General features: G+C 35.5%; 1 protein-coding gene across 1 annotated transcript in view; it reads left to right on the top strand.

The window, feature by feature from the left end:
• Positions 1-23866, top strand: part of LOC126733812 (targeting protein for Xklp2-like) — a 119216-nt gene that overhangs the window by 54003 nt on the left and 41347 nt on the right. Inside the window, exon 8 of the mRNA XM_050437226.1 lies at positions 14474-14603. Coding sequence (XP_050293183.1) covers positions 14474-14603 — 130 coding nt within the window. The remainder of the gene's footprint in view (positions 1-14473; positions 14604-23866) is intronic.

The following is a 23866-nucleotide window of genomic DNA, read 5'->3' on the forward strand; positions in this document are numbered from 1 at the left end:
AAATAAAACGTATTGTCAAGCAGAAACGTTCTATGGTGTTCCCAGATCAGTTATTTACCAAAGGATAGGAGGAAGAAAGACTCCATTAAATGTGACAAAGGGTGGACGTTCCCAAGTTTTATCCTCAAATATCGAAAATGAAATAGTGAAATGTTTATTGGCACGTACTGCGATGGGTTTACCATGTGACAAAGCAGAACTTAGACAACTGGTTGGAGAGTATGTTAATGCAAAAGTTCAAAGAACACCATTTAAAAATGGAGTACCGGGAGAAGACTGGTACTACTCATTCATGAGAAGACATACAGATTCCGGTTTCTTAAGACACAGACAACTGCCTCTTAAGAAACCGGAACATTTGCAAAAACTGCGGAAGGATGCTAGAAAACCTGAGATCGTCTACCATTTTTTTGATGACCTGAAAAGAACCATTGATGAAAATAATTTAGATGATAAAGGAAGTTTTATTTTTAATGCTGACGAGTCAGGTTTTAATAATGATCCCTATCGTATTAGGACAATTGGAGAGAAAGGAAAGGCCCTGTGCCGGATATCAATTCAAGGGAGCTGGAGTTCAGGCTCGTTGGACTTCCAATAGCGCCTATCCAGGAACTCTATATATGCGGCCTCCACTAATGGATGGATGGAGGAGCCGCAATTTTTCCAGTGGTTTACGACAGGGTTTATACCTCACATTAAAGATTTACGAACTTCCCAAAACCTTCTAGATCAAGCAGCTCTACTGTTGTATGATGGTCACAGCAGTCATATGAGCGTCAGAATTATTGAAGAGGCAATGCACAACAATATTATTTTGATAAAGTTTCCAAGCCATCTTACGGATAAGCTTCAGCCTTTGGACAAGTGTGTCTTCGGACCCTTAAAGGTGAACTGGAATAAACAATTGGTGAAGTTTGTTAAGGACGAATGGGACGAGGGTGTGGACGGCTAACTAAGGAAAAATTTACCGAATTACTTGGCATTACTTGGCAAGAGTCTATGGTTTCTAGCAATATTATATCTGGATTTAAAAATACTGGCGTATACCCAGTTGATTGAAACAAATTCCCACAAAATGAATTTACACCAGAAGACTTGGCCAAATACGAAGCTGCCCTCAAAGCTCCGAAATCTGTAACATCCGATGCTATTATTATCCAACCAGTATCCTCTAAATCAACTGTTGTTGCAATTTCTGAACCAAACCCACTTCTACCCACGGTCGACGATCAAAAGTCTTCAACTTCATCATGTTGTAGTCAACATCATTCAGTGTCGTCAGCTGAAAGCCGACAGCAGCCTTCTACATCGTCAACTGACTACCAAAAATTATTAGTGGCATCTACCCATTGTCCACAACCATCGACGTCATCGTCTATCAGTAAATCGACAGAAATTACCAACATTTTCTTGCCACTCAGCCGCCGTGAAGATATTATTGAAGAGAAAAAACAAGTCATACCGAGATTAAAGCAACAAAGATATGGAGAGGTACTAACAACCAACCAAGTCTTGGAAAGACTAAGAGAAGCAGAAGAGAAGAAGAAAAATAAAGGAAAAAAAGGCTAATCCGAAAACGGACAACAAAAAGTTAAAGCCGAAATTGAAAAAAATGAGAAGTGAACCAGTTGCAGATTCGGAAAGTTCTGATGGAGAAATAAGTCTAGGTGATACTGATGATGAAATAGATTGGGCAGAACCGGAAAAACAAGATATAGAGCTTAAAACAGTCGAGAGTTCAGACTTGTCCACAGGGAAATTTATTCTTGTGCAGTTCAAAGGTGGAAAGAGAAAGACTACTCTTCTTAAATATGTGTGTTTAATTGAAGCTGTGGATGAAAAATTAACGGAAATCAAAGTGACTGGTCTTAAATCCTGGCATGCATCAAAAATGGTTTTCTACATTGTTGAAACTGATGTCAGTTATATAACCTTGAATCAAATCATTGGTGTGCTTCCCGATCCTGGCATTCAAATGAAGGGAGAGAGAATACTATACAACTTTCCAGCAATAGTTCCCGTTTATGAGCAAAACTATTTTTTTTATACCTATAATATTATTATAATTACATACTTAGAATAAATTTCTTTTATTAGCGTTCTGAAAAATAGTTTAGTTTTAGTTAAAATAAACAGAACTGTTGGAAAATATTTACTTTTATCTCGATTTTTCATTTATATTGCAAGCAAAACCTTTAAGGTCACATTATTTTGGGGTAAATGTAAACACGACTTATATCAAAAAATATTTCGCTACACAGCGACTTTATATAGTTCGTTTATATTTGTCACAGGTTTTTTTCTGGTAGAGTAAATGAGTCAAGAGATGCTTGTTTACAATTACCCCTAAAGAGTAGGGGTAAATGTAAACGGACAAGCATGTTGAATATATTTTTTTTTTCTTAATGTGACTAGTAATTACAGAAAACCACTAGTAATTATCAAAGAAGATACTATGAGCTATCTGACTGCTAATTTACATATATAAAATAATGCGTTATGTCCCCAAAAATCGTTTAGCAAGTCAAAACATTAAATATCGTCCACAATTACCCCAATTGACCCAATTCAAATGAGAACTATCTTAATAGCTGGATTGGACGGAGAGGCTCTGTTGAATGGCTCGCGCGGTCACCTGATCTTTCACCTTTAGATTTTTTCCTGTGGGGTCACCTAAAGAGTAAAATCTATGCTATCCAACCAGCTTCAATAGAAGAATTGAGCGAAAGGATTACATTTGAATGCCAACAGGTAACTCCTGATATGCTTCGAAATGTACGACGTCGATTTAAAAAAAAATGCATGGAGGTTAACGCTGGCCATTTTCAGCATTTATTGGACTAGTACTTATGTATGATTGTTATGAATTAATAGCCTGACAAAGAATTGTGAATATTTTCCAAAAAACTGTATTAAATGTTAAAATAGTCAATAGTTTGAGAACCGCTGAAGTAAAATTCTTTAAACTAGGTATAGCCGTAAAGAGAATCGAAAGACCTTTCAAACAAGGTATAACTCGACTCACTCTTCCATTTAAAATTTTTGAATGTTTTATTTCCACCGCGTTCGAGTGTTTTCTTTTTAAAATCTTTACGAGCCCGACATGGCCGTCGTTTCGTTTTTGTTTAGCCACCCTGTATATCCCAGGTACGCCGTTTTCCTGCGTTTCATGGCGCACAGCAATTCGGGTTCTCTTCATATCGTCGTCAAAATTTCCTCGTTGGTGTTTCTTGCTGGCCAACGGATCTTCAAGATTCTTCGATAGATCCACATTTCAAATGCTTCCAGCCTATTCATTGTGCTAACTTTCAATGTCCAGCCTTTCATACCATACAATAGTACACACCATAGGTAACATTTTATGAACCTTAGTCTTAGATTAAGGTCAGTCAGCGTTCGTAAAGACGTTTTTGAATCTGTTGAATTAGTTCCTTGCTTTTTTTATCCGATATTTGATTTCTACGTCTGAAGAGCAGTCTTCACCTAACCACGTCCCCATCTAGTTAAAACTTTTTTACTCGTTCTTTGTCTTCACTATCTTATTACTGTTTCGCATTCTGGAACTCATCTAATTTTCGTGCGCTTAATTGGAATATTGTCTTTTACGTTGACGTTAATTCCCATAAGTCTGTTGTGACTTCTAGTATATCCAGAAGCCTTTGGAGGTCGTTCATATTATCTAATATTAGGACTCTGTCATCTGCATATCGTATATTGTTGATCAATGTGCCATTTTCTTTGATGCCTAATTGTTGTCCTTCGAGAGCTTCTTGGAAAATGTTTTCAGATGAAAAGAAACAGAAGTTGTTCTGTTGGGTTCTTTTAATAAAACTCGATAGTTGTTGGTTTATACTATTTATTAACAACGAGAGAGAATACATAAAGCACCGAGGACGGTCAAAATCTCTCCCAAGCCCGATCAGGCCACCTACCGCTGATCAATAGCGAGTCGCCCTTGGCGTAGGGATATTCAGGGTTGTCGTAATTAGAATAAATGTACAGTATTAACCCATTCAAGATGGTTGACGTACGGGTACGTTTTTCAAAGCGGACATTGATGGCCTGATGCCGTACATGTACTACCTTGTATGCTATAGCTTGGGACGACTGCCGTACACATTTTAGGGTTTTAAATTTTTTTCCGGACTGATGCTGTACAGGGTGTCCCATTAAGAATGTTCCTCGGCTGTATCTCAGGCCCCAATAATCGTAGAGCGTTGAGAAAAAAAAATTAGTATAAAAGTGGCCCAAAAAAAATAGCTGGAAAATATTTTGAAGTTCATTGGTCAACCGCTAGAGGGCGTTCTAGCTACTTAAAAAGTTTAAAGTCTATTTTTTCCAAAAAACCTTTAATAACCTGCATCCCAAAATATTATCGAAATAATCTACAAAGTATTCCTGACAAAGATGTTTTGACAACCATTTCTGTCAAATGTCAAATAAAGTGGTGGGGAGAATTTCTATCTTAAATGAGAAAAATCGTAAGAAGTAGGCTTTATCTGCACCGATTTTTTTAAAACAACTTTTATTTAAAAGCTCTTTTATTGCTTTATTTTTCTATCAAAAAGATATTATTGGAAAATTTTCTTAAAACCCGCTAGGGGGCGTCTACTTCTAACTTACGCTATTCGACTGATTACTTTAAGAAACTCAAATGCAACCATGTGTGTTTTTTTACGGTGTTAAGAGCGGAGAACAAAGCTTAATAATTAAGTAAAAACCGCATTTTGATATCACGTCTCTAACTAAAGTTACAAAAAAAAATGTGTTTATTAGAAAGTGAAAACATCAAATATGGTCGTTAAGTTCTATTTACCAGCCGGGTTAAAAAAACTGGTGTCTAAATGAATCTTTGTGTAAAGAAACAATCTTGGTATAAGAGCTCTTTATTTTTACACAATTCCGGAAGGTGGCGTTTATTTACACTTCTTTATAAAGGAGTTTCAGCGGGAATAAATTTATTCAGTATGGGAAAACTATGCATAGGAACGTTTTAAATTTTTGGACAACGTAGCAACAAATAATACCACATGATGTGCTAAAATAAGTTAAAAGACTTATATTGAAAACAATACAGCAACATATTAGTTGTGTTCGTAAAGGAACTAAAAATTAAAGTTTATATAAGACTATCGGTTAGCACTTTATTCGAGTATAAATACACAGGTAATTAAATTATGCCAATTTTAATAATAAGTTGGCTTTGCATTTGTTTAAAAAACAAAAAGGCCGGTGACAACTCTGTGACAGCTACTTAAAAGTTTTCGGTGGTCTTATAAATTTAGTTATTTATTTCGATCAGAGTTTATTCTTTGACTTTAATTTAAAATGCGTCTGTCTTTGCAAGAGTCGGTAAATGTTATCAAAATTTTTTATGAATGTTTTGAAAATGCTACTATAGCTGCAAGGCTGTATGCTCAACGTTTTCCTCAAAACCGGCGTCTGAGTAGAGGCATATTTATTCGTTTGGCCCGTCGTTTTCGAACAACAGGTAGTGTAGTCCATCCAACCTACCGTAGACAAGGTCGCAGGAGAACGGAGGAAAACATAATAAATTGTTTGGCCTATGTAGAATTTGATCCGCACTTAAGCATCAGAACTATTTCAGGCGATTTAGGCATACCTCGTTCTGTAGTTCACAGAATTTTGCAGGAACACAGGTATAACACAAAGACTAAGACTAGATTATTGTCATTGGATGGAGAATATGTTGCTCGAAAATCCAAATTTTCTCAACGAAATTTTATGGACAGACGAAGCAACGTTCAATAGTGACGGAGGAGTTAACAGACATAATATGCACTATTGGTCTGAAACTAACCCTCGTTGATGCGCGAGATCCAGCATCAGGGAAGGTGGAGTGTTAATGTCTGGTGCGGTGTAATAGGATCTCAGGTTATAGGTCCATCGGACGACAATTCGAACACCTCGGCAGGCATTAGATTAGTGTAGGAATTAAAATAATATTATTTTTTCTTCCATTTAAAATAAGCAAGATTTTTATCTTTTTTTAGTTTAATCGGTACCAAGTGCCAAAACTATCAAAATATTTTTGTCGTGTTACAATGACGCGTCGACGTTGATAAATATTTAAAACGTTCCTATGCATAGTTTTCCTAGTTTTCCCATAAACATTGATTTATTACCTGATTTATTACCAATGAAACTTCCTGTGTAAAGTAGTGTATAAATAAACGCCACCTTCCGGAATTTCTAAAAAGCTGGTATACCAAGATTGTTTCTCTACATAAAGATTCATTTAGACACCAGTTTTTTTAACCCGGCTGGTAAATAGAACTTAACGACCATATTTGATGTTTTCACTTTCTAATGAAAACATTTTTTTTTGTAACTTTAGTTAGAGACGTGATATCAAAATGCGGGTTTTACTAAATTATTAAGCTTTGTTCTCCGTTCTTAATACCGTAAAAAAACACACATGGTTGCATTTGAGTTTCTTAAAATAATCAGTCGAATAGCGTAAGTTAGAAGTAGATGCCCCCTAGCGGGTTTTAAGAAAATTTTCCAATAATATCTTTTTGATAGAAAAATAAAGCAATAAAAGAGCTTTTAAATAAAAGTTGTTTTAAAAAAATCGGTGCAGATAAAGCCTACTTCTTACGATTTTTCTCATTTAAGATAGAAATTCTCCCCACCACTTTATTTGACATTTGACAGAAATGGTTGTCAAAACATTTTTGTCAGGAATACTTTGTAGATTATTTCGATAATATTTTGGGATGCAGGTTATTAAAGGTTTTTTGGAAAAAATAGACTTTAAACTTTTTAAGTAGCTAGAACGCCCTCTAGCAGTTGACCAATGAACTTCAAAATATTTTCCAGCAATTTTTTTTGGGCCACTTTTATACTAATTTTTTTTTCTCAACGCTCTACGATTATTGGGGCCTGTGATACAGCCGAGGAACATTCTTAATGGGACACCCTGTACATGTACTGCTACATTATACATCACACTTAGCCGAATGCCGTAGATGTACGTAAGTTATATCCTATTTGAAAGACTGCTGCCGTACCGGTACGGCAGTTAGAAAACTAATTAGTAGCAGGACGACTGACGTACAGGTACGGCATTTTTTATTTTTAGGGGCAAGTAAAAGGCATTTGTAATTCACATTTTTTTAATTCTGGAACTCGTAAATATCAAAAAACAAAAGTTAATTTCTTATATAGAAAATACAAAGAACAAACTAAAAATACAAACGAACGAAAATACAAATAACAAATATAGTTTTCTAAAACTTTTTAAGAGTGTAATACTGTTCAAAACAAGGGTGCACACAAAGTGCAATATTGCATTCTTTACACATAAAGCGGGTATCTGAGCGTTTTTTCTTTCGAAGCTGTGTGGTGACACAAACATGGCATTTTCTTTGTGTTCTCGATCCGTGAGCTGCAGTTGGTGGAACGGGGCTTGGAAAATGCCTTTCAATTAGTCGAGCTGGATTATCAACACTACCAGGTGCGCCTCGTTTTTCCGTAGAAATGGGATATTTTTCGAATATTTGAGCCACAACTTGCAATCGAAAGTCTGAAAACGATGGTTTATTTCCTGTTTTGACTTGAAATAAAATATACGCATTATACAAGCATAAGTACATTAAATGGAAAAACAGTTTCTTATACCACTTCAATGATTTTCTAGCACAATCAACAAAACTAATTTGCATGTCTATTTTGTCAACTGCTCCCATCTTTAAATTATATTCTAACACGCACTCAGGTTTCAAAACACGATCACCAGTTTTACGATTGAGTTTTCCGGTTTTCTTGAGGCATGGCTTTGATACTGAAGTTAACATGTGCACAAATTTCTTATCATGCCACTTCAGGGCTAACATATTTTCAGTGGATGCACTCTCAACTTCTCCTTTTTTTTATGGGTTTACGAAACTCTGGCATCCCCTTTCTGGTGGCTTTCACAGTTTCAGTTCCTCCGGTTTCTTGAGTCACTAAGTACTCAAATAATTCTGGACTGGTGTACCAGTTATCTACATACAAAATATGTTTTTTATTATAGTATTCTTTCATTAGGGTATCAACATTCTATCCAGATTTTCCTAAACTTTCCATTTTCTGATTCATTATAGTTGTTGAACCAGTGTATATAATAAACCCCGAAATGTAACCACTCTCCACGTCCATCCACCATAAAGCGCATGTGCCGTTATAGTACGGCTCCCGTCGCTACCCGTTGGTTTCCTGATGCCGTCCTAGAAAGAGGCGCGCGAAAAATCGGCCCGTCCCGAATGGGTTAAGCCTGACAGAACATCCCCCCTTTTATAATAAGAAGCCTCTAAGTAACATAATCCTTTAAATAGGAAGGTCTCTTAACGTTATGCACTGGCCTACTTCTAACACTAGCACTTTGATTATTGTCAGATTCACCCTGATGTTGAGATTGCACTTCAGATTCTGCGGCACATTCACTAAGACTTATATCTACAGGTACAGCAGACTGAATTTCTACATTTTGCCTGGGGCAAGTGTCTAATCTAGTGTTAGTAGGATTGAAAGTTTTGGGAGATGATGGTGTATGCGTGACAGTAGAGCTATGACTACACGAATCGTTATTAAACTTAGAAGTAGTTTCATTCGAAACAAATGTGTGATATTTAGCTGGAATTAAGAACCATCTGTTTCTTCTAAAAGTACCACCATTGGTCTCGACAAGATATGACTTTGGTTCTCTAAGCTTTTGAATGACTTTCCCATACATTTTAAGATCTGTCACTCATACATTCTCATTAACATGTATTTCTGGAAGATCTTTAGCGCGATGACGCCTATTATATTTTCATTCCATTTTTTCTTTGTATTTTCCCTCCCTTTGGAAAACTGGGTTTGTGTCAATGATTTCATTAAGAAGTTTTGGTAAAATTGGCAAGGTAGAACGAATTTTTCTGTTAAACAATAACTCTGCTGGAGAGAAGCCATTTTCCAGAGGGGTGAACCGATAAGCTAACAAAGATATAAACAAATCATCACCTTTTCTTATAAGATTTTTAGCAACTTTAACCGCAGCTTCGATACACTTATTAGACTGCGGATATTTAGGACTGCTTGTAATATGCGCAAAGTCAAAACTGTTAGCAAAATTTTTAAATTCAGTTCGGAACTGCGGTCCATTATCTGAACGTACTACTTCTGGTAAACCATATCTAGTAAATAACTCTTTCAATTTGGTGATAATTACATTCTCAGTCATTGATTGAAGTTTGAAAAATTTCGAAAAATCTAGAAAAATAATCAGTTACAATGAGGTACCACGTTCCCTCATATTTAAATAACTCGAGTGCAATGTTTTGCCAAGCAAGATCTGGAAAATCGTCTACAGAAAGATTCTTTTATGTCAGATCTAAACTCAATGCAACGTGAACAATTGCAAGCTAAATTTTCTATTTTAGTAGATAGTCCTGGTCATTAAACTGAAGACTTGGCTCTAACTCTAGACTTTACTATACCTTGGTGATCCTGATGAATGAAACCTAAAGTTTTCGATTGAAGAGAGTGAGGAATTATTAATCGTGAACCACGTAATAAATAACCATCACATTCTCAAATGTCATGTCTATATTGAAAATAATCAGAAATCAGTTTAATTTCGAAATTTGTAGTAATTAAGTTTATAAAAGTGTCTGTCTCTAAGGCTAGCTCGTCATTTTCAGGAAATTTAGAGTTTTTCTCAAACTTTCGGGACAGAGCGTCCGCAATGACTAAATCTTTGCCTGGAACATAATAAATTTCGTAATCATATCTTAAAAGTCTTAGTCTAAACCTCTGAAGACGCGGAATCAATTCATCAATATTTTTAGTTTGTAAAACTTGAACCAACGGTTTGTGATCGGTCTCAATGAGAACTTTTAAACCATAGACATATTCGGAAAATTTGTCATATGACCATGTTAAAGCTAACGCTTCTTGCTCCATTTGAGCATAACGCTGCTCTGTTTTAGACAGCAATCTAGAGGCATAACAGACAACTTTTTTGTTTCATTCTTTATCTTGTTGAATAAGACATGATCCTATACCAAAGGAAGAAGCATCAGCAGAGATGATAATCTTCTGGCTGGGGTCAAAATATTCAAGACAAGGACTCTCTTGTAGTAATTTCTTAATTTTCTTGAAGTAAGAGGTTCTAAGACATCAGATCGATTAGGAATGAATCGACATGAAAAATTAACCATATCTAAAAAACGCAAAAGTTCATTTTTATCCGAAGGCTCGGGAAATTTGACAATCGCGCTTATACCAGAGAAAAACAAACCACCGAGAAGCGACAAAACCCGCATTTACCGTTGATTTTCTGGGGTCCAAATTTGGTGCCCTTGAGCGGGCTTAAATGACTAGCGCTACATATAAAGTAACGGAGAAAAATCGTTTTGGCAATTTAATAGTTCCGTACACGGAGAGAAATACGACAATTAATAGATTAAAAATTTTATTGGGAATTTGAAATGAAAACTATTACATTATTTTACTGTTGGTATAGTGAAGTTACCTAAACTATACCGGGTGACACAGGAAAAAGGGAACACGCAACAACTTTTTTATTTTTCAAGATAAACAAATGTATGAAAAAATATACTGGGTGTCCCATTTAAAATAAGAAAGTTCTTGTCATTTCCGGTTCAACCGGAAGTGATAAAAAAACAATTGAATACGTCAAAATATGCCTTTATAACCATTCTATTAACATACCAAATTTCATTTGTTTATCTTGAAAAATAAAAAAGTTATTGCGTGTTCCCTTTTTCCTGTGTCACCCGGTATAGTGCCAACTATAAAAATTACCATTTAGGATAAATAATGAAAAAACAAAAAATCTTCTAAAAAAACTTTCATTTTTTGAGGAAATAATATTGGCTCATTGTATAATGAAACACAAAAATACATTGGCAATAATTAAATTAAACCTAGGTACATTTATACATTCTGCAAAATTTTTAGTTTTCAAACATTTTTATCTTTATTTGTTTTTAAGACCCTATTATTATATTTAATGGTGTAAAATATTTTCAATATTTTCAACCTATTTTCAACCATAAAAAATTTTAAGATAAAGGTTTTTGGAAAATGTGCACAAGGGTATTCATAATTAATAGTTTTCATTATGTTAAATAAATTGTTAGTTATTCCCTGGTTTATGCACATTTTCTCAAAACTACAATTGAATATTTCCTTTAATTTAAATATATATTATGAAATAAACCCTTCTGGCGGAGATTGTAAGCCACCAAAATTACATATACTGGAATTATAAGCCTTAAAATGAAGAAATAATCTATTTATATCAATTTCATCACACATTTTGCCGAAATTGGTGCAGGTATCACAGTTAATATGAACTTCAAGTGCTATTTTCATAATATAGCCACAAACATACCGAAAGGCATTTTCTGTGGGAATATGGTCGGCCTTATAACCAGAGAAAAACAAACCACCTGAACCACCAAAAAAAACCACCACACGTGGTTTGTTTTTCTCTGATATTACCGGACTAACCGACGGCTGGCAGGGGACCGGCAATAAGACAGGTATACCAAATAAGCTCGCACATGCGTAAGAAAAATCGGTCCCGGCTTTGTCCCTTCTCGGTGGTTTGTTTTTCTCTGCTTATACGCTCGGGGTCAATAGAAATTCCTTTACCTGATATGGAATTATCTAAAAATTCTAAAGACTGTACACCAAAAAGAAATTTTTCTTTATTTAAGGGTATACCTTCATCATAAATTCGCGTTAAAACGTCATTTAAAGTTTTATTATGCTCCTCAATAGTCGGTGCGTGTATAAGAATATCGTCGATATGGGATACTATGTTATCAACTCCCTTGAGAATTTTATTTACTAGACATAGAAAATATATACTATAACTTAGACGTTAATTAACGTTAGAACAATTTTCACAACCTAAATTAGTAGAGTTTGAATTACAATCACTACTTTCTACAACATATTGGATAGATCTAACCTTTTTCCCTCAACAGTAGCCCAGTGCCCTTTTTTGCCACAAGAACGGCATGTTGATTGCTTGGCAGGACACTTTTCCCTGGAATGCTCTGCTAACCCACAAAATTGACATTTCCTGGCACCATTCTTCCTATTTTCCTCTTCTCTCCCGTTTTTGTCAGAAAAACGGAAAGATTTAGCATTTGCTCCTCGAAAATTGCACCCTTGTACCGCAACAGGATCACTGACGTCACCATGGTAATCATTAATATATATTCTGCTTGTGAGCCACCCGGCTCCTTCCTTGTGACTGAGGCCATCGCAGCTCCTTACTCTGTTTCTCTTGCAGCTTTGCCTGCTTTACTGCTATGATGCAGTCTGGAAGACTCAAATTTGACTGTAATTGCAGTCTTTCGCTGGTTTTGCGACCCAGCATGCCCACGACGATACGACCACGTATCAATTCATCTTTTAATTGGCCGTATTGACAATGCTCTGTAAGTGAATGTAAGCTGGTTAGAAATAACTCTATGGGCTCACCTGGCTGTTGGCATCGGCTATTAAATTTATAGCGTTCAAAAATTAGATTTCTGCGGGGAATAAAATGATTTTCAAAGGCCTGCATTGTCGCTGCATAGGTTTCAGGAACATGCACAAATTGCAGCATAACTTCTTCGGCTTCCTCGCCAAGAATATACATTAAAATATTAATTTTTTCTTCATCAAGCTTTGCATTTTGTCCAGACACTGACATGAAGACACCGGCACGGAAAGTGCTTGAGAACTCACAACTGTTGTGGTTGTCGCTGTATCCTCTGCTGTAGTAGCCATTTTAACAACGAGAAAGAATACATAAAGCACCGGTCAAATAACTATATATCATAAAGGGTCAAAAAACTATCTCCTCTCCCAAGCCCGATCAGGCCACCTGCCGCTGAGCAATAGCGAGTCGCCCTTGGCGTAGAGATATTCAGGGTTGTCGTAATTAGAATAAATGTACATTATTAAGCCTGATAAAACAGAAGTGAGCAGAGGACACTTTCCTGTCTTACACTTCTAAGGATTGTCTGTGCCTTTGTAACTTCGTTGTCCAATTTAACTGTAGCTGATTGGCTCCAGTACAAGTTTTCATACAGCGTATATCTTTTTAATCTATGTCAAGTCTATTTAGCATTTAAACGAGCTTCTGATGTTCCACTTGTTTTTTCGTAATCTATGAAACACTTCATTACATCTTCTCCCTAATCGGAACAGTTCTTAACCAACACTTAGGTTCCGACTAGGGGGTCTCTCGTACCGAGACCTCTTCTACATCCGAATTCCGAATATCCAACTGTGTGACTCATCAAACTGACCAATTTATCTTGTTCTTTTTTGGGAGGGGCATAAAAAGAGATGTAAGACATTTGGTTGGGAATTTTCTAGTGTTGATACTTTCGTTGCCTAGTAATTTAAGTTATTCAACAGGCACTAAATCTGATCCAACCGTTTTCTTATGTTTCGAACTTTTTATTGCTCTAGTAATCTTTTTTATTGCAATTGATAAGTCATCATCAAGATTATCTTCTAATTGAGGTATATCATCAACAAAGAGATTGCTAATATTAGGAAAATTTAAGGTTAATTTCCCAAATAGCTTTTATGTCTGCGTTATCTTGTGCCATTTGTCCTTGTTCATTTTCTATGTTAGAGAAAGTCTGTTTCCTATATACTTCAGCTGTTTCTTTTATGTTCTTGTGTAGGTTATACCCATCGCGTTATTTTTCCAGTTGCTCTATTTCTTCGCATTGTTTCTTTAACCACTTATTTTCTTGCTGCTTTTATTGGTCTTCTTATAGTATTTTGCAATGCCACATGTGTTTCATCTCCTTGGTTTTTAAATTTATTTATATTTATTTTTCGTAATTTTTTTATCAATACAACCTGAAATCTTACTCTACATTACAGTAATTACAGAGTTAATTTTAATAAATAGGTCAAAATTGTACATAATGATTAAAAAATAATTTTTATGCAGCAAACAAGTTTTTTTGGTTTTTTGCATTTTTTGAAGACGAACAAAAAGCTCATCAACTTTTTAAAAAAAGTAAATATTTAGCGTGAATTTTTTATTAAAAATTAGGGTGCTTTTTCGATAATAAATCAAAATAAGGTGAAAAAATTAATTGTTCTGTTCCAAAAAACTACAGTGTTTGGTACATAAAAAGATCAGCTTTCACCAAATTTAGTAAAACATTTTTTTTTGTAAAAGATGAAAATAAAAAACCAAAAACTTGTTTATTTCAATTTTTCATATAAATTTTGAGGTTACGTGAAAATAGTGTAAATAGAAAAATTTTAGATCTTTTTATTACCTACAACTTTGCCATTTTAAAAAATCATCGACCCTGGTCTATAATGGTTACAAATAAGTAAGAACGACTGTTATTTGAAATATTAAACCAATATAAATTTATGTAGTGATGCAAGATAGAAAAAATGAACATGTATTTTTTGAATTTTACAGGTGCAAGATCAAAGCACACCCAGTTAATAAAAAAATTCTGCAAGGTCCTGTGAAACCCGTACACCCGCCTGAGAAGAAGCCCAGCACAATTGTGAGGCCCTTTAATTTAACTGAAACTCACCCAAAAAAGGTATATTTTCTACATAAATTTTCATTTATATCCGGAATTATATCAAATAAATGAAATCCGCATTTAATGTCGAGATATTTAGATTCTAATTTTCCTTCCTTTAAACAGTTTTTTCAATTTAAAATCAAGGGGTTAATATGTTTCAAAAAGAAAAGTATATCGTCAATTTTCCTTTTGAAATACTAAGGTGCCATAAGTGGCATTATCTTATTTAAAAAATGAAGTAGGGTTAAGTTTCACCTTTTCGGAGGAGTTGAAAGATTTTTTTTTAAGGGTTTTTAACGGCGGCAAAAAATCATAGTAGACTTGTTTTTGCGTTTTTTCTGAAATATTTTTTTCAAGAGCGCTTGCGAATTTATTCCAGTTAAGAGTCTTCATTGTATACATTACGCTATAATATTTTAAGTTAAAAATATAAAACTTTTATATATCCATATATACAGCGTGTCCCGCGAGGTAAGGGACAAAATTTCACTACGTATTCTTTAGGTAAATCTGAGTCGAAAATGTCCTATGAACATGGGTTCGCAAATATTTCCTTACCAATATACAGATCGTGTTTTCGTTCGTTACTTATAGGAAACCGCATAGTGCCTGCGACAGAGCACCGCCCCGGCCGGCCCGAGGACGAGATTAGTAAACATCTGACTTTCGTGGGAGTTGCGTCGTTTGGCGACAAAATGTCCCAAAATATTACGCGAAAATCCAGGCATTTTTAAAATATTTATTCTAATGCGGGTTTTACAGATATGACAATGTGTAAAACCCGCATAGAATTGTAATCTTAAAATGTTTAATATGCTGTGTTTTGCATAATGAAAATTAAAGCGTTATTCTAATAAAAAATAAAATATCAACTCTGATAAAAATATAATAAAAAATCAGAAATAAAACTCTAATAAACAAACTTAACAACATATCATTTTTTAAATAAAAGACTCAAATAAACCGCCTTCTTTCGCTAAACAAAAACTTAACCTATCGTAAAAGCTATTTCGCACCTCCAAAAGAGTTTCCAGATACGAGCAACAGTTTTATTGCTCATTCCCAGTTCCTCTCCAACACTTCTAGTGGACGGTGTCGCATCAAGTTCTAGGGTATTGCAAACTATTTCTTCCCGCCGTTCTATATCCTGGACCACTTCAACAGGTGGTTCTTGACGTTTTGTGTGGCATTTTTTACAATCTTGAAGACAAAAAGATGTCTTAATATTTGAAACCGCATTTAAAACCGTTTTTGCACAAGGAATCGGTCTATTCTCAAATGTCACTGAAAATAAATCTCTACATTGTACTGCCGAATTGCCTCCATAAAACCATTTAATTAATTGAACTCTTTCGGAAGGGGTATAAACAGCCATAGTGAAAAAAACACGAAAATAACGCTCAAAAATTATTAATGCAACGTGCAGTAACCCAGCAAAGTGAGGTCTGCTGACTCCCGGACTCCCAAAAAATAAAAACGAAAAATTCCGCCGCCTGCAAGCCGCAACCAAGTGATGTTGCCATTATTTTGGGTAATACGTAGCTCACGATAACACGATCTGTATGATTCTTTAAAATTTAATATTATTATTGTGTCTGAAACTATAATAACACCGAAAAATAATTTTATTTAACAAAAAAATTAACACTACTGTGAAAATAACTGTTTAAAATACAATTATTTTCAAACTGTCCACCTTCACATTGTAAGCATAATCCAGCCCTTTTAAAGTTGTTCTGAATAGCTTTTCCAATAACACTGTGGTTATTACTTACGTTGTTAGCGATATTAATTTTACGAAGCAGTTTAGCCTTGGTATGTGATTTCTTTGCGTACACTAAACCCTTTGTATGACACCAAGTAATAGTCCAAAAGATTTAAATCCGGTGAGCGGGGAGGCGAGGAAACTGCGCCCCTGCGTCCAAATCAATTTCCAGAAAAAGTGTTATTTAAATATTCAATCACATTATTGATTTGAATCAGGGAGGGTTGATGGCGGCGATTTTCTGTGATCTATCCAAGGCTTTCGATTGTGTGAATCACCGAATACTGCTGTTAAAGCTCGAGGGATATGACTTTCGAGGCCGGGCTCTTTTCTGGTTTCGATCTTATCTTATTTTATTTATTTATTTATTTATTTACGGGCATTACCCATTTTTACAGAAAAAGCATAATTTACAATAACAATAATTTATAACCTCAAACAATTTATACTTAGTATTATTTTATATAATTATCATTTGATATTCACAACCCATCACTATCACAGTCATAGAATAAAACAGGATTAATAAATAATGGCAACAGGAGAACTTAAAAAATATACAACAAAAGAACACAATAAAATTAATTAAATTCAGTTTTCACTCCCTTGAACCCAATTATCACCTCCAAAATTGGTTTAAACCAGCACACAATAGTATGAAGTATGAATAGTATGTACACACAATTAAACAGAATAGCAAAAACCCCACAACAATATACAAAGTCACACATGAAAATCCTCAACAAACTTAGCAAAGCGCCTTGGACTTATATTGAAATCTATGTTCAGAGATGTACTATTATTTGCAAGCCTGGCTGATCTAGCAATAAAGCTATTGTACTTGATGTTTGTTCTACAGAAAGGTTGGTAGAAAAGGCTGTTTGACCTTGTATTTCTCGTAGGTATTGCTAGACCTATTGAATATAGCAGGTCTGGTGAATCTACAGAAGCAGTCAGAAGGTTATACAAATTTTTTAAATCCCGTTGTTCCCGACGAACAACAAGAGGAGGAAGACAAAACAGCTCATACAGAACCCTGTAATCATAATGGTAGTTGTCAACAGGATCAATTTTGGATTTAAATGCCAGGTATTTCAGCATTCTCCGTTGCACCTGTTCCAACCTGTGAATATAGCAGGCATAATGAGGACTCCAGACTGAGGAGGCATACTCCAACAAAGGTCTGATCAATGTACAGTAGAGCATGCGGATAGCAGGGGTATTTGTAAAATCTCTTGTGCATCTCTTGACAAAACCTATTATTTTAAGGGCTTTTGTTACTATCTCAGATATATAAAAGCTAAATGTAAGAGATGAGTCGAATATGACTCCAAGGTCCCTAATTGTTGTCACATTCGACAAGGGTCTATTGCACAAGGAATATGCGAATGTTGTGGTATTTCTACGCTTGGAGAAGCAAATACTATAGCACTTGGCTGGATTCAAATCCATGCAGTTCTGAACACACCACTCTTCCAGTCTGGAAAGATCTGACTGTAGATTGACACAGTCATTAAGAGAGGAGATAGCTAGAAAACATTTCAGGTCGTCTGCAAAACATAAGAATCTGGAATATTTAAAACATGAGTGGATGTCATTCATAAAAACATTAAAAAGAAGCGGCCCCAAATGTGATCCTTAAGGAACACTTGAGGGAACGCTTAGCTCATAGGACATGAAGCCATTGACCCTTACAATTTGGGACCTATCTGATAGGTAGCTGCGAAACCATCTCAAGAAATTTCCCCCTACACCCGCGGCTCCAAGCTTACTCAAAAGTATCTCATGATTGACCCTGTCGAACGCCTTCGAAAAGTCGGTATAGATAGTGTGAACCTCGCCACCCCTATCCAAGACGCTCGCCAGATAGTCTGCATAAGTCAATAGATTAAGCTCTGTTGATCTCCTGGTCTTGAAGCCAAACTGCTCTGATATAATGGTAGGACCCAAAAATGATGTAAGATGTTGTGTTACAATTTTCTCGAATAGTTTTGGAATAGCGTTTAAGTTGCACACTGGTCTATAGTTGCTTACGTCGCCCTTGTTTCCTGCTTTATGTATAGGGGTCAAGTAGCTTGTCTTCCAAAAATCAGGGAAGACTCCCAATTCTAATGATTTATTGAATAAAATAAAAAGTGGATGAGACAGAACAAAACTGCATGATTTAAGGATGGAGGGTGGTATGCCATCTGGCCCTGGACCCTTATTGGTGTTCAAGCTGCAAATTTCATTGTATATTGTAGAAATATTTATGTGAAAATTGCTTATGTTGATATTATTGAAGGATAAAGATTCAGGTACAGGGTAGTTTTTGGTTGAATAAACTGTTTTGAAGTAATCAGCAAAGAGATCAGGTAGGGCAGGACCAAGAAGGCAATGCTTATCATTATAGAACATTTCTGAAGGTAGATCATTTCCTAGTCTTCTAGAGTTTACATAAGACCAGAACTTCTTTATGTTACTGTGATCAACTAAATTTCTTTCTGATTCGGAAACATATTGTTCAAAACAGACTTTTGCAAGTAATTTACACTCTGATCTTAAGCTTGAGAAGGTAATATAATCATCTCTGGAACCCGAATCTTTGAAAACTTTATGTGCCTGTTTCTTTGAAATTACCAAATTTTTAAGAGCTGGAGAAAACCACTTTGGAAAGTGCCCGCGAGACACCCGTTTTAAAGGTACAGCAATATGTATAACTGAATAAAGTATATCATAAAAAATATTTAACATAATATCTAGGGAATCCTGTTGAAGTACATAATTCCAATTAACCTGTCCAAGAAGTTCATTAATTAAATAAAAATTTGCTGAATTATAATCATAATAATATTGATTGTTAAATCTACCTGGATGATTAGTATGTCCTCTCGAAACAGTGATGGATGTAAGGAGGGGTGGATGGTAATTGTCCTGTGGAACCAGAGCATCATCAGCTGCCGTGACCTCTGCAGACAAGGTACTCTCACAAAAAATCAGATCCAGTGTATTCCCCAGGTGGTTTGGAATATTATTCAATTGGTATAGATTGTGGAAACTACATAAGTCTGATATCACTTCTATGGACTCGACTTCCAGAGGGCAAGCACCCAGTGCACTGGTCGCTTGAGAACAAAAGTTGTCTGATGACCAAATTGCTTTTGGCAGATTGAAGTCCCCGAACAGTAGTAATGGGCACTCCTGATTCCCAGAGAAAGAATCGATCTCTTGGCTGAGCACGTTGTACTTTTCTGAAGGTGATTTTGGAGGGAAATAAATACAGCCCACTATGAACTTTCCTAGCCCAGAGCCTACACTAACAAATAGCAGTTCAAGGTCTGTTGACAAGTTTATTACAGCACTAGATAGTTCCTTTGAGATCGCCACCAATACTCCACCACCTCTTGAGGAGGTGCTAGATTTTGCACTTCTGTCAGTCCTAAAGACATTGTACTTATCCAAACCAAGCTCTGCATCCGATATATCAGCCGAGAGCCAGGTTTCACTTAGTAAAATTATGGAGTAGCAATTAGAGATAATGTTACTCTGGAGAACTGACAACTTAGTTCTCAATCCTCGAACATTCTGGTAGTAAATATCTAGGTTTTGCTGTCTATGGGATGGTTGCTTTGTTGTAGAAGGCCCGTTTATTAGTTTTTTTTCTTAAAAATGTATGGGGTACCATTACGATACCTAATGGATACATTTTCACCCTGGGCTCTCCGGCTACTAAGCTCAACTGACAATTTCTTTTCAGCATCCCTCTGCTTCATGGTGAGATCAAAGTTCAAGAAAACATTCTTTCCTTTAAGTTTAAAGCGATTCCTGACAAGATTCATGACATCATCTGGTGATTTGAGAGATATCCTTAAAGCCCGAGCCTGATTTGCGTTAGGTTTACCAATCCGAGAAAAGTGTAACACCTCTGGGGGATTTTCAGTGAGATGTTTAAATAGTTCTTCGACCTTTTTCTTGTCCTCACCCTCAGGTAAATTAAAGAGCATTAGATTCTTTGATCTCTTCTGCCGCTCCTGCCATTCCAGGATAACTTCTTCCTCTGGAGCTTGGCTTGTAATTGGTTGTGCAGAACTATTTGAATTATCCTTAGCTGCATTCTTTAAGCCTTCTATTTCCGTTTTAACTAGAGATTTGATGTCCTCAAGACTTGCTGAAAATTGGGATTTCATTGTTTTTAGGTCATTCGAAAAAGACCTCATAAGATTGGCTGAATCCAAAATTCCCTGTGTACTACTTTTTAATTCGGTAAATTCAATCTCAAGAGCTGTGACACGGTTAACTAGTTGCATGGTTTCATTTAATTTTGGCAAGCACAATTTGCATATATAAGGCATAACTCGGCTGCTCATGACGATGGCCCGAAGTTCAGTGGTACTAATTCCTGAACATTTCCTGCATAAAATCTTCTTACAAAAATCACATGGGTAGCCAAAAACATCGTTTGAATTTTTTGGCTCTTTCAGCACACAATCCTGAGAGCAGGAGGAACATATGTTAGACATTATAAGTTATGAAGAAAGATTCAGATTCGCCAAATAACGTAGGAAAATGAAAATAACGTAGATCATGCAAAAATTGGTACATGCGAAAACTGCGCGTAAGTTCGTCCGTTGGTCTTTTTATCAGTGCATTCCTTTTTTTTTTGTTGGAATTGCAGTAAATTTCAAAGAGCAAATGATTTTGGTAGTTGTTTATCCACTTTCTAGTAACTCGAGATTAATATTAATACACAATAATAGTTTTATAATATCGGCGAAAAAAAGCTGCACATTATGACACTAAATAACCTGTGTTATTGGGAATAAAACTATCACAATTTTTCAGAATATCGGGAGTAAGAATACCGTGCGACCGCGCGTTGTATATTTTAGAATAATTGCCGTTATCAACATGTTGTGTGCTCGGGAGCAGCAAAGTCCTCATCATTGGAAGTTAACTGTGGTGTCCCACAGGGTTCTGTTTGTTCCTGCTATATATTAATGATCTTGTTCAGTTGAATATCTCTGGTTACTTCACCCTTTTTGCCGACGATACTTCAATACTATGGCAAGACATGGAGATTGGGTCGGCTGAAGCGAACAATAGTTGATGATCTAATTATCGTTAAAGAGTGGACTGCAATCGCTTGTGTTTAAATCTGAGCAAGACTCACTTGATGGGACTAAAATGTGATCTGACGGATTCATTTTTTAATGGAGATTTTCTTCCTCAGGTGCCTGTGTCTAGGTTCTTGGGAATCCTTATTGACTTTGACCTGCGTTTTGAGGAGCATATTCTGGCTTTAAGTAGGATACTCTCTTTGGGATGCTTTGCAGTGAGGAAAGTTAGGAAGGATCACAGGGTCACAAACTGGTTAGAACTGTATATTTTTCTTTATTTGAGTCACATTTCTGGTATGGTATACCGTTCTGTTGTGTGGCTAATCAAGGTCTTTTAAATATCCTCTTCACTACTCAAAAGAGGGCAGTTAGATTCATTGTAAATGTTCCTCAAAGAGAATCTTGCAGAACGCACTTTGTGGAACAGACCTTGACGCTGACTTCTCTCTTCATTTTGGAAACATTTTTTCCTTTATTTGTAAAAATCGTAGCAGGCTGCAAGGTCCAACAACACTGCATGTGACTCGTCAGAAATTTAATTTACCCTTACCGATTCCTAAGTTTTGCTAGATTTTAATATTTTATTCTGTTTTACTATAATTGCTTTTATTACTTAACTATTATTACTTGTTTTACCACTACTTTGTATATTTTATAATTTATATTTTACTACTTTATTGAAGTATAATTATTTTCATTAATCTTGTTTCACTCATCAGCTATATTTTGAGTATCAGTACAGGGTGGCCCAAATTCGACCCTCATCATTGGGATCTCGGAAACTGTCAGAGATACAAGGTCGGTTAAATTATGGCAAAGTTGCTCAATTTGGTACTTGCCGTTTTAAAATTTAAAAAGTTTCGAATAGTTCCGAAGATATCCGAAAAAAAACCGAAATCTGGAAAAATCTTTTTTATTTTTTTATGACGTTATTTAAAATCGTATAATAAAATAAATAACACTTGCTTAAGGGCACTTTTTCTCCTCTACAAGATGACGTTTTCAGAATTAAAATACGACGTTTCGTTTTTGAGATACCATCATCAACTTTTTTTTTCAAATATGGCCCTGGATTTCTATTACTTTATTTTGTTGAACTACATTTTTATAAAACCTATGACGTATCAAACTTTTTTATTTTTAACCGATTTAATAGCAAAAACTGAGAATTTCCATAAAAAAAAAATCTTAATACGGACCTGCTTTTATTTTTTTTTCTTTAAGTAAAACTGTAGAGAGTAAAACTTCGTGATCAATAAGGAGCATACGTACAGTAGATGTTTTGGCAAGAGGTCTATCAGGGTTCAATTCAGTATTATTTTGTAAGTTTATTAAGGGCCTACTAACTGATCTCCTTACAAACCAAAGATTAACCGAAAAATGGTGTTGGAAATTCGGTTCGATTGTTGTTCGATTTTCAAGCTACCAAGAATGAGAATTCCTTGACACTGTCTCGAGTGAATGTAGCCTCATCGATGAACAAAATATTAATAACCAAATTACGATGTGCAATGAACCAATTGCAAAACTGCATATAAGGGCCCAGATCAGTGAGCTTGGACTGGTTACATGTGAAATACAAACCAAAGTTATGCATTGTTCTCCATACAGTCATTCGGGTAAAACCAGTGTGACGTGATATTCTGCCAACACTGGTATTGATTGTTACCGTTCAACACTACCCAGTATTCCATTTTGAGCAGCTGCGGACGGACGTCTGAGAGAAGCATTTGGAAATGATCCTGTTGCTCTCAGTGAAATAAAAACTCCCAAATAGTAGGTGACTTTTTATTTAGACTAGAAGTGTTATTGTCTGGTTTAAATGTTTTTTCGAAAGTAATTTTGTGCGGAGATTTCAATATTGACTGGTCAAATCTGTCTAATAATTTTACAAAGCAATTGACTTACCTTTTAAGGTCTCTATAGTTTAAACGTTGTAGTTAATAATCCAACTAGAATAACTTCTAACTCTACCACTCAAATTGACTATGTGTGCACCAACATAGATGCAAGTGATTTTAATTGTAATGTTATAAATTCAGGGCTCTCTGACCGTGAGGCTATTGCATGTGGTTTTTGCATAGGTCACAAGAGTCAAATGAGGGGAAAGAGAAGGGGCAGAATTTATAGCAAAAAAAACTATAGTAGCTTCTTGCAACTGGGTAGAAGGGTAGATCAGAGGATTGGCAGCGCGTTTTGTCTACTGCAAGCTCTTTAGAGTCATTTCACGCAATTATTTGTGAAAATTTTAAAAATGAAAAAAAATGTTTTCCGATAAAAACCTTAAAAACGAAAACAAAAAAAAATTGGATTACCAAGGGTCTTAATGTGTCTGCTAGAAATCTTAGATCACTGCACTATATTCGGAAATTTTATATAAATAACATTGCTTTTATTAACTATTTTAACAAATATAG

The sequence above is a fragment of the Anthonomus grandis genome, chromosome 3 (assembly GCF_022605725.1).
Source record: "Anthonomus grandis grandis chromosome 3, icAntGran1.3, whole genome shotgun sequence".
NCBI classification, from domain to species: Eukaryota; Metazoa; Arthropoda; class Insecta; order Coleoptera; family Curculionidae; genus Anthonomus; species Anthonomus grandis.